We start from the raw sequence: 15,435 nt of genomic DNA on the forward strand, positions 1-15,435 counted from the left end.
TACATATACATTTATATACACACACTGTGTACACATCGCCCCATTTTGAAGTTCCTTACAGGGTATGTGATTGACTCTATGACCTGAAAAGTCCTGGAGCTCGTGCGGTGGTAGGTTCTTCAGCTGCTCTCTCAGGACGTGCAGCCTCTGTGCGGGTACCGGCAGCTTCCTCGCCTGCTCTGCATCGATTACATCGATCAGTGTGGAGCAGGAGGAGAGAGTAGTTCTCTCAGTGATCGGGAAAGACACTGTCTCATCATTCTCCTCCATCACAGGAAGCTGCCTCCAGACTATAAGAGGCACTCACTTATTAGTAAGGGGATTTTCTTGTTAAAAGTGCGTCTTATAGTCCAAAAAATATTGCACGTTCCAAAGTAATTTCCCTTGCTCATTTAATTATACGACTGTCTATTATGTGATTTTTGTACAATCTGTCAATAAAATATATTTCTCCTCGTGTGAGTTATTATTGATGGTCAAGAAAATATGATTTTGTTGTTATTTATTTTTCACATTCTAGGTTTGATAATGGCTTTTCCCTGTGGGGGATTCTTTATGTTTAAGAAGGTTCCAGTTCTGTTTACAACATTTCCCACATTCTAAACATGAAAAAGGCTTCTACCCTGTGTGAGTTCTTTGGTGATAAAGAAGAGTTGATCTATGTGCAATACATTTACCACATTCTACACATAAAAAAAGGCTTCTCTCCTGTGTGAGTTCTTAAATATACAACAAGATTTTATTTCAGAGTATAATATTGTTCACATTCTGAACATGAATATGGTTTTTCCCAAGTATGAATTCTCTCGTGTTTTATAAGATCTGATTTCTGGCTAAAATATTTCTCACATTCTGAACATGAAAATGGCTTCTCTCCTGCGTGACTTCTTTGGTGTATAACAAAATGTGATTTATATACAAAGCACTTTTCACATTCTGAACATGAAAATGGCTTCTCCCCTGTATGAGTACTTTGATATGTAACAAGATGTGATTTCTGGTTAAAACATTTCTAACATTCTGAATATGAAAAAGGCTTCTACCCTGTGTGAGTTTTTTGGTGATAAAGAAGAGATGATCTATGTGCAAAACATTTTCCACATTCTACACATAAAAAAGGCTTAATTCCGGTGTGAGTTCTTAAGTGTGCAACAAGATTTGATTTCAGAGTATAACATTTTTCACATTCTGAACATGAATATGGTTTCTCCCCAGTATGAATTCTCTCATGTTTTATAAGATCTGATTTCTGGCTAAAACATTTCCCACATTCTGAACATGAACATGGCTTCTCTCCTGTGTGAAATCTTTGATGTCTAATAAGATTTGATTTGGTGTTAAAATATTTCCCACATTCTGAACATGAAAACGGCTTCTCCCCTGTGTGAGTTCTTTGGTGTATAACAAAATGTGATTTATATGCAAAGCGTTTCCCAAATTCTGAACATGAAAATGGCTTCTCCCCTGTATGAGTACTTTGATGTATAACAAGATGTGATTTCTGGTAAAAACATTTCCCACATTCTGAACATGAATACGGCTTCTTCCCTGTGTGAGTTCTCTGATGTTTTACAAGGTTTGATTTCTGATTAAAATATTTCTTACATTTGGAACAAGAAAATCTCTTCTCCTTTTTATTATTTTTTTATGTTTAACAAATGATGTTTTGAGGGGCAAACTATTTCCATTTTTTGATCGTGAAATTGGCTTCTTTCCTTTAAGAGCAGTTAGTTTTCTAGTGCCTCTTTTATTTCTCTTAGAAATCTGTAATGATTCAGAAGACAGGACCCGTTTCACAGGTTCAGATGATAGATCTTTGCTGTGAATGGATGGTGGTATATCTGGAATAATGGCATTCGCTTTAATTGTATCCTGTGTGATCTCAAGGTCAGTGGATTTATAAATTGAAGATGTCAGTTCTCCCTCTGATGTCATAGTATAGTCATCTGCTAAGAATAAAATCTGTTATTTTTTCATAAAAATGCTTAAAATTAATATTAATATTTTTTAACATTTCTACTTAAAATGTCCATAGAAACAGCAAGTTATGTAGTAAAATAGAATTATTCACTAAGACAATGACAGCTCACGGTCTATGGTGGAAGGTGGAAGGTCTCTAACATCTACCAGCTCTATGATGTCATCATGGAAGAGGATCCAGCAGCTTCTGTGATGTTCCAGTGAACTCCATGACCAAGAAAATTAAGGCAGTACTTGAAAATAATGGTGACCACACAAAATATTATCATTTTCAGCACAATGTGGCCATTTCACTTAGGGGTGTACTCACTTTTGTTGGCAGCAGTTTTGACTGTAATGGCTGTGTGTTGAGTTTATACAACACACCATATTTACTCTGTTATACAAGCTGTACACTGACTACTCTACATTGTATCAAAGTGTCAGATCTTCAGTGTTGTCCACTGAAAATATATAATGAACTATTTACGGGACTTTCTCCTGCTCTGCTTTTCTGCCGTTCTGTCACATTTAGGCTTCTGCAAATGTTGTGTCACGTCTCCTTTGGGATCTGCTCCAGCGACGTCTGCTTCTGTCACCAGACGCGGTCTTATTCATTCTGCCGGTCGAGCTGGTGATGGAGATGTTAGAACCTGAAGCTACAGGCGACGCAGGCTCTGTCCAGTCACTAAGATTAGGGTGGCTGGGATATGTAGTACAATCCATGGGTGTGTGTGCAGTCCAGCTGAGGTGCTCAGCTCTGGTATTATTGTGGTATGTATCCACCTTCACAAAAGATGCTCCGACATATGTTTTCACATTCTATTTATTTTTTACATCTGTCAGGAAAAACACAGGAGCAAACTCTGATCATATGTTTTCACATTCTATTTATTTTTTACATCTGTCAGGAAAAACACAGTAGCAAACTCTGAACACTACCTTAGGCCCGTTTCACACGTCAGTGAAAAACAGTGACGTTTTCACTGGCGTGTAAAACACGCACATGTCCCTGCGTGTGCCGTGATTCACGGCACACGTGGGTTGTCTAAGTGCAATCCGGGCTCCGTTCTCCGTGGCCCGTGATTGCTCTTAGAAAACAACTCACCTGTGCGTGCTCCCGCTGTCCATGGTGCTGATCCGCCGGCGGTGACTCCCGCAGCAGCTGCTTCCGGGTCGGCTGTGTCACGCATAATGAATATGCGTGGCAATAATGAGCCGGCTCAGAAGCAGCAGGGAGAACGGGCTGCAGAGGACATCGCTGGACGCCGGGTGAGTAAAAATGATTTTTATTTTAAAAGCACGTTTTTTTCTGGCACGTGTTTCACGGACCACACCACTGCGTGGTCCGTGGAACATCAGTGATGCCAGAAAAAAATGGACATGTCTCCGTGCGGCAATCACGCACACGCGGGTACGCCGCACGGAGACATGTGCAGTGAAAAATCACTGACGTGTGAGCAGACCCATTGATTAGAATGGGTCTGCATATGTCAGTGATTCTGGTACGTTTTAAAAAAAGCACAAACGTCCCAGAATCACTGACGTGTGAAAGGGGCCTTACACCAATGGAAACTGTCGAGAAATTTCTGCAATTATTTCACAAAATGGCGCGTTTAAATAAAGCTTCTTCCACCAGTACTCGGCCAAATGTCCTGACAACAAATTTTGGGATGTGCCACGCATCTTTCTCAGTATTTCCATCTTCACATGACCCCAATGCGCTTCAATGCGCTGAGTATTAGCACCAGTTATCGGATCAACGAAATTCTGCTCATGATTGACGGTTTGATGCGCATAATTGAACATGGGCCAGTTATTTATATTTCGATAAGCGGCCCACTGATCAGAGATGATCCTAGAACCAGGCACAATGTGACGCTGAATAACAGGTCTCAACGTTGCTTCGTTACGGCGAAGGACGTGAAACATGCGTAATTCTTGCTCGCCATTTGCATGCTTCCAGACCATACCGAAGATCCATGGACCAACGATGCGGTTTCCAAAATTCTGGCGAGATGGAGGAGCGCGATTTCCAAGTAGCAACCTTCCATGGTTATATTTTCTACGGCCTCTCATGAGATTTTCATCTATTCATCTATTTGAATAATTTCGCCAGGACCACCCATTGGCTGTGCGTCGTTCATCGCACGATGGCAAACTTCTTGGATGTAATTTCTCCAGTCGACAATGGTACCCGCCTGTAAAACGACTCCTTGAAGCATCGACTTTGTTTGTGCCAATGATAATTTTTTGGTCCAAAAATACAGAATTGCTAGCGCAACTTTAATCGAAATTTTGGTGTGCGACTTCCTATCCATAGCCAAAGTAGCAAAGAAAGAGCGCAATTCATTTGCTTGACAAGCGCCTCGTATTTCGCCACCAACCAATGCATTCTTTGCTGCTCTCCATTTCTTGCACTTGTTGCAACGAAATCCTTCGTAATCCTTTTGGCGCATGTGTCGCGGGCGGGGGGTGCGCTGCTTGACCGCGCTTGCGGCTCGGGTCCGGCTGCTGCTGGCTGCTTGGTGGCTTCAGCGGTGGGCCGGATCCGGGGACTCGAGCAGCGCTTCTCGCCCGTGAGTGAAAGGGGATGATTTGGTTTGGGGGATATAGTCCGTGACGCCACACACGGTTTGTGGTGAGGTTGGGACACCACCGCTGCTCTGGATGGGGATCCCGGGAGCGATGACGGGGGAGCAGCTGAGATGTTTCTCTTCCCTCCGTGGGTAGGGGGGTTGGTGGTCCCGGGGCCCGGTGATGTTGATTGGCGTGTGATTAGCGGGGCTTGGCGGGGTTCAGGGTCGCGGGGCAGCGCAGTGCCAGACGGCACGGAGGTACTCACTCAGCCAGTAACGTACACGGAGTCTCTGGTAAAACAAACGGCTGGATGGATGGGTCCCACAGGCGGCTGCGGTGTTTTTCCCCTGACCCCAGTTTGGTAGTGTAAGTCCTTTCCTGCACCTTCTTGTACGCTCCTCCTGTGCTCCGGTTTCCAGCTGGCTCCCCGGTTCGGTACCGGTGGGCCAGCGCCCAACCCCGGCTACCTATGGTTCCACCAAGACTGTCTTCCCGGCTCCCGCAGACGGCCACTACCGTCTGCCTGACTGCTACATGAGGGTCCTAGGCTCCAACCTAGGCCCCAGTCTGCGTCTGCCTCTCTGCAGACCTCCTCTCCCTTTCTCTGCCTGGACTTGTCTTCATTGTTTCCTGCCTCAGACCAGCTAGACTCCTCGGTAGGCGTGTCTATCTGCTTAACTCCGCCCACCTGGTGTGTCTGTCTGAACCCGAGGGAAGAAATCTGGTCTCACTGGGGAGGACTGCTGTGAACTGCTGGGGGTGGGGGTGTGTGTTGTTACCTGTGACGACCTGGCTAGTCCAGGGCGCCACACATGTATTTAGTTTTTTGGTTGATGTTTCCAGTGCAGCCAGGCATTCCGAGCATGCATTGTGGTTGTTGTTGTTGTTGTTGTTGTTGCTGCTGCCGTTGAAGCTGTTGCTGGGACAGAAGCAAACCATTTTGGCGCGCAAATTCTGAAGCCTGCTCTTCTGTCGAAATCAGAGCGCAAAATTCGAAAATATTCGGATCTTGTAGAGTCATATTTGGATCAAACTGACTGCTCTTAGGTTACTGGAGCATGTCAGAGTATCTTTTGTGGAGGTGGATACATGCCACAATAAGGCTCTGTGCGCACTGGGAAATGGAATTTTCTTGAGAAAATTCCGCATCCTCTCAAAGATTACCGCACCCGCGGTAAAAAACCACGGGAAACCGCACCCGAAAACCGCATGCGGTTTGCCGCGGTTTGCCGCGGCTTTACCGCGGTATTATTCACGGTATTGCCGCGGTTTTGCCGCGTGCGGGTTGGGATGTGCTTTATTGCATTCAATGCAATAAAGCACATTGAAGAAGAAAAAAAAAAATACATTTAATTCTGATAGTAGATAGACAGAAGAATAGATAGAGGGATAGATAGATAGATAGATAGACAGATAGAGGGATAGATAGATAGATAGATAGATAGAGGGATAGATAGACAGACAGAGGGATAGATAGATAGATGACAGATCGCTACATTTCCCACGATCGGCAGTGAGTTCACATTACCGGCCGTGGGAAATGACCGATAATTACCTCTGCTGTCTGCTGCATTCAGCCTGTGTCTGTGACAGTCGCGGCTGGATGTCAGCAGTGCAGGACGCCGGAGCCGGAGCTGTGGATGTCGGAGCGGTGGATTACGCCGGAGCTTTGGTGCGGGAGGGGTTAATAAAATGGTGAACGAGGCTTGTTGGTTTTATTTAAAATAAAGGATTTTTCGGTGTCTGTGTTTTTTTCACTTTACTTACGGGTTGATCATGTCAGCTGTCACATAGACGCTGCCATGATCAAGCCTGGGGTTAATGGCGGTGGTCCCCCATCACCATTAACCCCTTGTATTACCTTGTCACCACTGCTACACGGTGGCAAGAAGAGCCGAGGACACGCCGGCAGTGCCGCATAATGGATGCGACAGTGCCGGGGCAGCTGCGGCTGATATTCTCGGCTGCCGGAGGGGGAGTGAGGCGGGGGACATTACCCCTGCCCCTCTCCCTCCCCAGCCTGAGGATACCGGGCCGCCGCTGTGTGCTTACCTCGGCTGGAAGGTGAATATGCAGCGGAGCCCACGTTCTTTTTTTTCTATATTTCCGTTTTCTTTCTATGTGTGTTCTATGTGTCTGTGTCTATGTGTTCTATGTCTGTGATGTGTTCTATGTCTGTGATGTGTGTGTGTTTACTCTGCACGACTTCCTGTTCCTGTAATGACATCACTTCCCTGCAAAACCGCAAGCAAGTGATGTACATTACCGGAGGTAAACCGCAAAATACCGCAGGGAATAACGCAGGAAAACGCAGTGAACCGCACAGATTTTGCTGCCTGCGTTATTCCCTGCGGGATTTCATGATTAACATTGAGTCAATGGAGTGAAATCCCGCAGCGATGTGCGGAAAAGAAGTGACATGCACTTGTTTTTGCTGCGGGATTTCCGCAGCAAAACATGCAGCTGTCAAATTCCGCCCAGTGCGCACAGGATTTTTTTTCTCCATAGGATTTGCTGGTGATTCACTGCAGAGATGTTATGAACATTTTCTGCAGCGAAACATGCAGCAAATCCGCGGCAAAATCCGCGAAAAATCCGGTAAGTGCGCACATAGCCTAATACCCTCAGCTCTCTGCTTCAGCCAATTGGAAAGCACCACACACTACTAATCCTCGAAGTATATTGCTGGAAGCTGCCATATACAGCCTTGTTCTCCTCTGGTTCAGTCCTCTGTGCTCATCTCCTTTGTTTCCTATTCTCTTCCCAACCTGTTTACTGACTACTCTTGATTTCTATTTTCTCTGCCTCCTGGTTCTGACCCGGCTACCTGACTATTCTTCTTGCCATCTCGCACCACAGAACAGCAGCTAACTCTGTGGCCCCAGCCTAGGGGGCCCTGTGTAAGTCCAGACTCATGTATAGGGGTTAAAGGGTGAAGGGTAAGGCAACTACTGGGATCTGGAAAGCAGAATAGATAGTCCCAAGTCTGTTTGTGATTGCCATGTTTTGAGCTGCCAAGTGACCACAAACACTCCCTTCGTAACTATCTACCTGTAAACTAGCTTTTTACTACAACATCTGCGTTCCAATAACTAAATGCTGCTCCTTCCTTTCTGATCTTGGCCATGTGCCCAGACATTACTGTACAGCCGAATAACTGGTATTGTCAGATTCAGGAGAAATTGGAAAATAACTTGCAAGTTCTATTTGTTTCTCATTACCCTTTGTGAAAGTGAAAACATTGGGTTTAAATCAAAATTATATTGAAAAATATATATATTCTTTTTGCATTCCACTTTGTGTTAAGGGTGCTTTACACGCTACAATATATCTTACGATGTGTTGGCGGGGTCACGTCGTAAGTGACGCACATCCGGCATCATAAGTTACATTGTAGCATGTAACAGCTACTTGCGATTGAAAGGGAAAACGTTCATCGCATGCACGTCGTTCAATTCCTAAAAATTGAACGTCAGGTTGTTCATCGTACCCGGGGTAGCACACATCGCAGTGTGTGACACCCCGGGAACGATGAACAGATCTTATCTGCGTCCTGCGGCTCCCGCCGGCAATGCGCAAGGAAGGAGGTGGGCGGGATGTTTACATCCCGCTCATCTCCGCCCCTCCGCTTCTATTGGCCGGCTTCTGCGTGACGTCGATGTGACACCGAACGTCCCTCCCACTCCAGGAAGTGGATGTTCGCCGCCCACAACGAGGTCGTATGGACGGGTAAGTACGTGTGACGGGGGTTACTCGTTTGTGCGACACGTTCAACAAATTGAACGTGCCACACATACGATGGGGGCGGATACGATCGCATACGATATCGTATGCTAGATCGTATGGTGTAAAGCAGGCTTTAATTCCTGAATGGGGTTTTTGATACTATAAAGAGAGCAAATTCCTAAAATTTAGAATCAAAGAAAATTTAAATGTGATTTGTTATCCAAAAAATAGGTTTTGTAAATGTAATTGAACATACGCTTCAGTTCAAAAGTTTAAGGTCACTTTGATATTTCCTTATTTTTGAAAGAAAAGCACTTTTTTTTTTTTTCAATGAAGCTAACATTAAATTAAACAGAAATACACTATACATTGTTAATGTGGTAAGTGACTATTCTAGCTTCAAACATCTGTTTTTTAATGCAATATCTACATAGGTGTATAGAGTCCCATTTCCAACAACTACCACTCCAGTGTTCTAATGGTACATTGTGTTTGTGTTTGTGTTAGAAGGCTAATGAATGTTTAGAAATATCTTGAAAATCCTTGTGCAAGTATGTTAGCACAGCTGAAAATAGTTTTGCTAATTAGAGAAGCTATAAAACTGACCTTCCTTTGAGCTAGTTGAGAATCTGGAGCATTACATTTGTTGGTTCCATTAAACTCTCAAAATGGCCAGAAAAAGAAAATTTTCATGTGAATCTCGACAGTCTATTCTTGTTCTTAGAAATGAAGGATATTCCATGCGAGAAATTGCCAAGAAACTGAAGATTTCCTTCAACACTGTGTACTAATCCCTTCAGAGGAGAGCACAAACAGGCTCTAACCAGAATAGAAAGAGAAGTGGAAGGCACAACTGAGCAACAAGACAAGTACATTAGAGTCTCTAGTAACCGCAAAACACCAGTGTCAACATCTACAGTGAAGAGGCGACTCCGGGATGCTGGCCTCCAGAGCAGAGTGGCAAAGAAAAAGCCATATCTGAGACTAGCTAATAAAAAGAAAAGATTAATATGGGCAAAAGAACACAAACTTTGGACAGAGGAAGATTGGAAAAAAGTGTTATGGACAGACAAATCGAAGTTTGAAGTGTTTGGATCACACAAAAGAACATTTGTGAGATGCAGAACAACTGAAAAGATGCTGGAGGAGTGGCTGACGCCATCTGTCAAGCATGGTGGAGGTAATGTGATGGTCTGGGGTTGCTTTGGTGCTGGTAAACTGGAAGATTTGTACAAGGTAAAAGGGATTTTGAAGAAGGAAAGCTATCACTCCATTCTGCAACGCCATGCCATATCCTGTGGACAGCGCTTTATTGGAGCCAATTTCATCCTACAGCAGGACAATGACCAACAGCACACCTTCAAACTATGCATGAACTACTTAGGGAATAAGCTGGCAGCTGGTATTCTATCTGTAATGGAGTGGCCAGCTCAGTCACCAGATCGCAACCCTATTGAGCTGTTGTGGGAGCAGCTTGACCGTATGGTACGCAAAAAGTGCCCATCAAGCCAATCCAACTTGTGGAAGAGGCTTCTGGAAGCATGGGGTGAAATATCTCCAGATTACCGTAGCAAATTAACAGCTAGAATGCCAAAGGTCTGCAAAGCTGGAATTGCTGCAAAAGAGCATTCTGTGACGAAAGCAAAGTGTGAAGGAGAAAATTATTATTTCAAATAAAAATCATTATTTCTAACCTAGTCAATGTCTGAACTATATATTTTCTATTCATTATGCAACTCATTTGGTAAATAAAAGTATGATTTTTCATGGAAAAGACAAAATTGTCTGGGTGACCCCAAACTTTTGAACTGTAGTGTATATTTACTTGTTTCTAAAGCGGGCTTTACACGCAACTACATCGCTAACGAGATGTCAGTGGGGTCACGGAATTCGTGACGCACATCCGGCCTCATAAGCGATGTCGTTGCGTGTGAAACGCAGGAACGACTGTTAACGATCAAAATGACTCACCTAATCGTTGATCGTTGACACGTTGTTCCTTTACCGAATATCGTTGCTGTTAGAGGACGCAGGTTGTTTGTCGTTCCTGCGGCAGCACACATCGCTATGTGTGACACCGGAGAAACGAGGAACATCACCGTACCTGCGGCCGCCCGCAATGAGGAATGAAGGAGGTGGGCGGGATGTTCCGCCCGCTCATCTCCGCCCCTCCGCTTCTATTGGGCGGCCGCTTAGTGACGCCGCTGTGATGCCAAATGAACCGCCCCCTTAGAAAGGAGGCGGTTCGCCGGCCACAGCGACGTCGCTAGGCAGGTATGTGTGACGGGTCCTAGCGATGTTTTGCGCCACGGGCAGCGATTTGCCCGTGACGCACAACCGACCGGGGCGAGTGCTTTCACCAGCAACATCGCTAGCGATGTCGCTGTGTGTAAAGCCCGCTTAACGTTTAAGCCTTGTATCATCCAACAAAAAAAAAAATAAAATAAAAGGATATTGAAAAAAATAAAAGGGGATGTTGGAAAAATGCTGCCGACCTAAAGTAGGAATAATAATAATAATATTTATTCACTTATATAGCGCCATTAATTCCACAGCGCTTTACATATATCAGCAACCCATTGGGGTTCACAAACTAAATCCACCATCAGTCTTTGTGCGGGAGGAAACTGGAGAACCAGGAGGAAAGCCACAAAAACACAGGGAGAACATACAAACTCCTTGCAGTTGTTGTCCTTGGTGGGATTTGAAACCATGACCCCAGCGCAGCGAGCACTGAGCACCACATAGTGCTAACCACTGAGCCACTGTGCCCCCCTGTAAGGTAAATGTTATTTATTAACTATTTTGTGTGGTTTCTCTTTTAAGAACATAAAACTTTAAAGTTTGCAAAGTACAACCTAAAATTCCCAGGAACATAAAGTACAATGTGTCACAGAAAAAATATCTCAGAATCATTGGAATCAGAAGAAGCCTCCAAAGTTCTCATCTCATTAGGAATTGAAAAACTGGGTGCAGTAAGTGGTTAAATCAGAGCATTTTGGGCTCTAACTACTGTAATCAATAATTGTGAGTATAGACAATAACAAATCCACTGGACATTAAATATTGTCGATCATAAAAGCAAAGTTTCATCAAAAAGACTGGTCCTGGTGTTGTAGGGACCAATTTATCACATTCAGGAGCACAAAATACAGAGAAGGAAGATTGATCTTATATGATGCCAGGATTTTAGGAAGGAAACAGCGTCATCATCCTCCGATATCTATTACAGGCCATCATATTATTATTCTACAAGTGATTTTCTAACATCCGCACTTTCTACATACGTTGCCATATGACTTTGTAGTTTACAGACCTGGGCAGCTGTGAGTACGTGACTTCTAACTCCAACAGAAGGACCTCCAATGCCCAAAGTAATGGGGACAGATTCAGTGCATTGGTTTAGTGGCAGAATGGAGACCACTTGATTGTGATATGGCCGAACTACACCACCGATAAAGCAGCCACAGACAGTGAATGAGAAGAATCTGTGACTTCTCTGCATTTAGTGGTCACTACTCACCTGGGCGGTTATCTGTAGGAATCTCCTCTTTACTCCGCTCATCACCCCTCACATCTGTCTCTGTAGTATTAATATGGGGCAGATCTTCCCCCTGAAACAAATATAGTTAAAGACACAGACAGATGGAGAAGTCACATCTATGATCAGCTCTAATCCTGCCATCTTCACCGCTCTCATTACACAAGTGTAAAACATAAATAACAATATCCATATGGATTAGAATGCATAAGCCCCACTTAACAGTTGTGCAAAGGGAAGGGCGAAAAGTATACTCCGTACAAAACTACATGAACAGGAAAAATGGAGTAATGATGCTCAAAAAATATTTTTATTTAAAGTACTGTGGCAGATTAAAAACACATATGATCAGAAAAGTGCAAGGAAGAACAAAAAGAAATATCCTACTGACAAAAAATGTAATACACCAATGCATAAGTTCACTTAAACAGGGTATTGCAATAAACCCATATAGAAATATTATAGTGCATAGATGATATTGAAAAAATTCCAAAGGTGCCTATGTAAATCTATAGAATAAGAGTTAACTTATGTTTTGAATGGCCAAAGTGCCCATAATAAACATACCAGTATGATATAACAAAGGATCAACAGGCAGGATCAACAGGCACCAGTGTCAGCATGGATATAACCCAAAGGATTCCCCAACGTACGTTTCACATCAGTTTGGTGACAACCAGCTTCATCAGGGAGAAGTTCAAGACCGTGGTATCAGGATGTGCTGTGTGCTGCTTTTAAATCCGCCGGCGAACACGTGATGCAGACCACCTGATTGGTATTAGAGTGGCATATGATTGTCTAGCTACCGCATCCCTACACTGTTATAGCGGCGCATACCACTAGGCCATTTTCATTGTCCAATAATTGTGTAAAATGTCTCGACATCAGCCATGACAAAGTACAGATCATCCTCCACAATGACACCGTCAATCCTATTTAGGACGTCCGTTGTGTCCTTGACAAACGAGGGCAATGTTTCAACCAATGGTTTCAAGTGAAAGTCAATGAATTTACAGATGGGATCACAAAGATCCTCGATGCCAGACATGATAGGACACCCGGGTGGATTGAAGTCGTTTTTGTGGATTTTGGGAAGAAAGTAGAAAGTTGGAGTACCTGACAGTAAAACCTTCAACCATTTTTTTTTCATCATTCATGGCCTTATTAAGGATCCTTTCTAACTCAATAAATGGCTAGCGGATAATTTGGTATAGGTTAGGCTGCTGTTATTTCTTCTATAGTTACTTAATTTTTTATGTCACAATATATTTTTTAATATCGGCGCTGTTGGTAATTCCAATTTATGCATACTCACCTAAGTCTTTAGCTTTGCTGTGATCTTTTTGCTCTGCTGTTTGTGCGCATTCCCTGGCCACTGTCTCTGGCGTCCATAGGGTTCCTGTGCATGCGCGGGTGTCATGGATAATCCATGACGCCTGCGCATGCGTGGAGCACCCGGATCGCCGGATGTGTGGCACAGGACGGCGGTGACCGTGTACGCATTAGCCGCTATAACAGTGTGGGGGTGCGGTGGCTACACAATCATAAGCCGCTCTAATATCAATCAGGTGTTCTGCATCATGTGTTCGGCGGCGGATTTAAAAGCCGCACATAGCACATCCTGATACCATGGTCTTCCTCTTCCCCCTAAACAAATCCAGTCCTTTGGATATAACCCAAAGGACTGGATTCCCCATGTACGTTTCACCAAAACTGATGTGAAACGTACGTTGGGTTATAATAGCAAAAATATTATATCTTTGCAAACCCACAGAAGAATGGAGAATATTACTTAGCAACAAGGTTTGAAATACAAAAATCTCCTAGGAGACACTAATATAAAACTTCACCAGTGACCCTGTTCACTTTTATTAAGGTCTTAAATAAATGTTAAGTTTTATATTAGTGTCTCCTAGGAGATTTTTGTATTTCAAACCTTGCTGCTAATAGAAACGTACGTTGGGGAATCCAGTCCTCTGGGTTATATCCATGCTGACACTGATGCCTGTTGATCCTTTGTTATATCATACTGGTATGTTAATTATGGGCACTTTGCCTCTTCAAAACTATTAACTATTTATCTATTGATTTGCACAGGCACCTTTGAAATTTTTTCTATATCATCTATGCACTTTAATCTTTCTATATGGGCTTATTGCAATACCCTGTTTATGTGAACTAAAGCATTGGTGTATAACATGTTTTGTCAGTAGTATATTTCTCTTTGTTCTTCCTTGCTCTTTTCTAATCATGTGTTTTTAATCTGCCACAGTACTTTAAATAAAAATATTTTTTGAGCATCATTACTCTTTCTTTCCCGTTCATGTAAGTACAAAACATATAATATTGGTGGATAAAACAAGACTGAGCACAAGACCTTCACAGCCGTCTACACATCATAGGGAGATTTCATGTCACCTTCTCTCCATCTACCTGATGATCCTGAGGAACATTGGGAGTTTCTCCTAAACTATCCTGTGGAAGAAGAGGACCAGGATATCTCTCTGGTGTTGTCCTCTTACTGGATAGAACTGGAGGAAACACATAAAGGGACTGAATTCATTCCTTACATACAGATAATTATAGGCTGTGTATTTAGTCCTGTCTTTTACCTGGTGATGTGAGGGGCTGGGGAACCTCCTCCGTGGAGAAATAGACGGTGACGTCCTGACACCTTATAGGAACCTGACACATACAATGATACCGTCACCCTCGATCCCTTCATAGCATTACTGTATAATGTCCCAGCATTCCCAGCAGTGTCACCTCTTCAGTCAGCAGCTCAATCATCTTGTAGGTGAGTTGTTGGATCTTCTGGTCATTGATGTCCTGATGTATCAGGGGGTGAGGTGGCGGCCCTGTGATTGGGCTCAGGGGTTTTCCCCATCCCTCAGACACAGGGGTTTGACAGCGCTCACTAGAGGTCTTCTTCACTACTGTGTAATCCTGGTTATGGAGAGACACAGTGATAAATCTCACTCCAGACATTTCCAGAGTCCTCACCTCTCCAGTTCTGTCCATCTGTTATTACCATAGATAAGAATGATGTAATGTGACGTCATCAGAATCTCTCACCTCTCCAATAAGCTGGAAGAGGATTTCTAAGGTGAGGTGTAATATCCTCTCCGCCATCTTGTCCCTGTACATATCCATCCTTCACAGGGCAATCAGAATTCTCTTCTATAGAAGATATCCACTGAAAGGATCCGATATTGTAGGGATCTGAATGGGGAGAAGATGACGATGTAACATCATATAGAATCTGCTGTAATAATGAGGATAAAAACAGATGAGGAGAGAGAATTTGTAGATCAGAGGTCTCAACTCTCAAACACGTGGCCTGAGGGCCGCATGCAGCTTGCAGACACCTAAGCTGGGTTTACACACTGCAACATCTCAAACGACATCGCTGTAACGTCACCGGTTTTGTGACGTAACAGCGATGTTGTTTGCGATGTTGCAGTGTGTGAAACCTATCAGCGACCCGGCCCCTGGTGTGAAGTTGCTGGAAGTTGCTGATCACTACAAGTCGTTCAGGACCATTCCTAGGTCCTTTGTTTCCAGCTGTGCAGCATGCATCCGTGTGTTTGAACCCTTTACAACGACATCACTAGCAACTTCGAACCCGG

The 15,435-nt window shown here is 43.8% G+C and overlaps 1 protein-coding gene across 1 annotated transcript in view; it reads right to left on the bottom strand.

The window, feature by feature from the left end:
- Positions 1–739: 739 nt before the first annotated feature.
- Positions 740–15,435, bottom strand: part of LOC142312987 (uncharacterized) — a 159,560-nt gene continuing 144,864 nt past the window's right edge. The window contains 1 exon segment of the mRNA XM_075351976.1: positions 740–1,585. Within this exon segment, the coding sequence (XP_075208091.1) occupies positions 740–1,585 (846 nt within the window).

Source organism: Anomaloglossus baeobatrachus, chromosome 5 (genome assembly GCF_048569485.1).
Source record: "Anomaloglossus baeobatrachus isolate aAnoBae1 chromosome 5, aAnoBae1.hap1, whole genome shotgun sequence".
In the NCBI taxonomy this organism is placed as follows: domain Eukaryota; kingdom Metazoa; phylum Chordata; class Amphibia; order Anura; family Aromobatidae; genus Anomaloglossus; species Anomaloglossus baeobatrachus.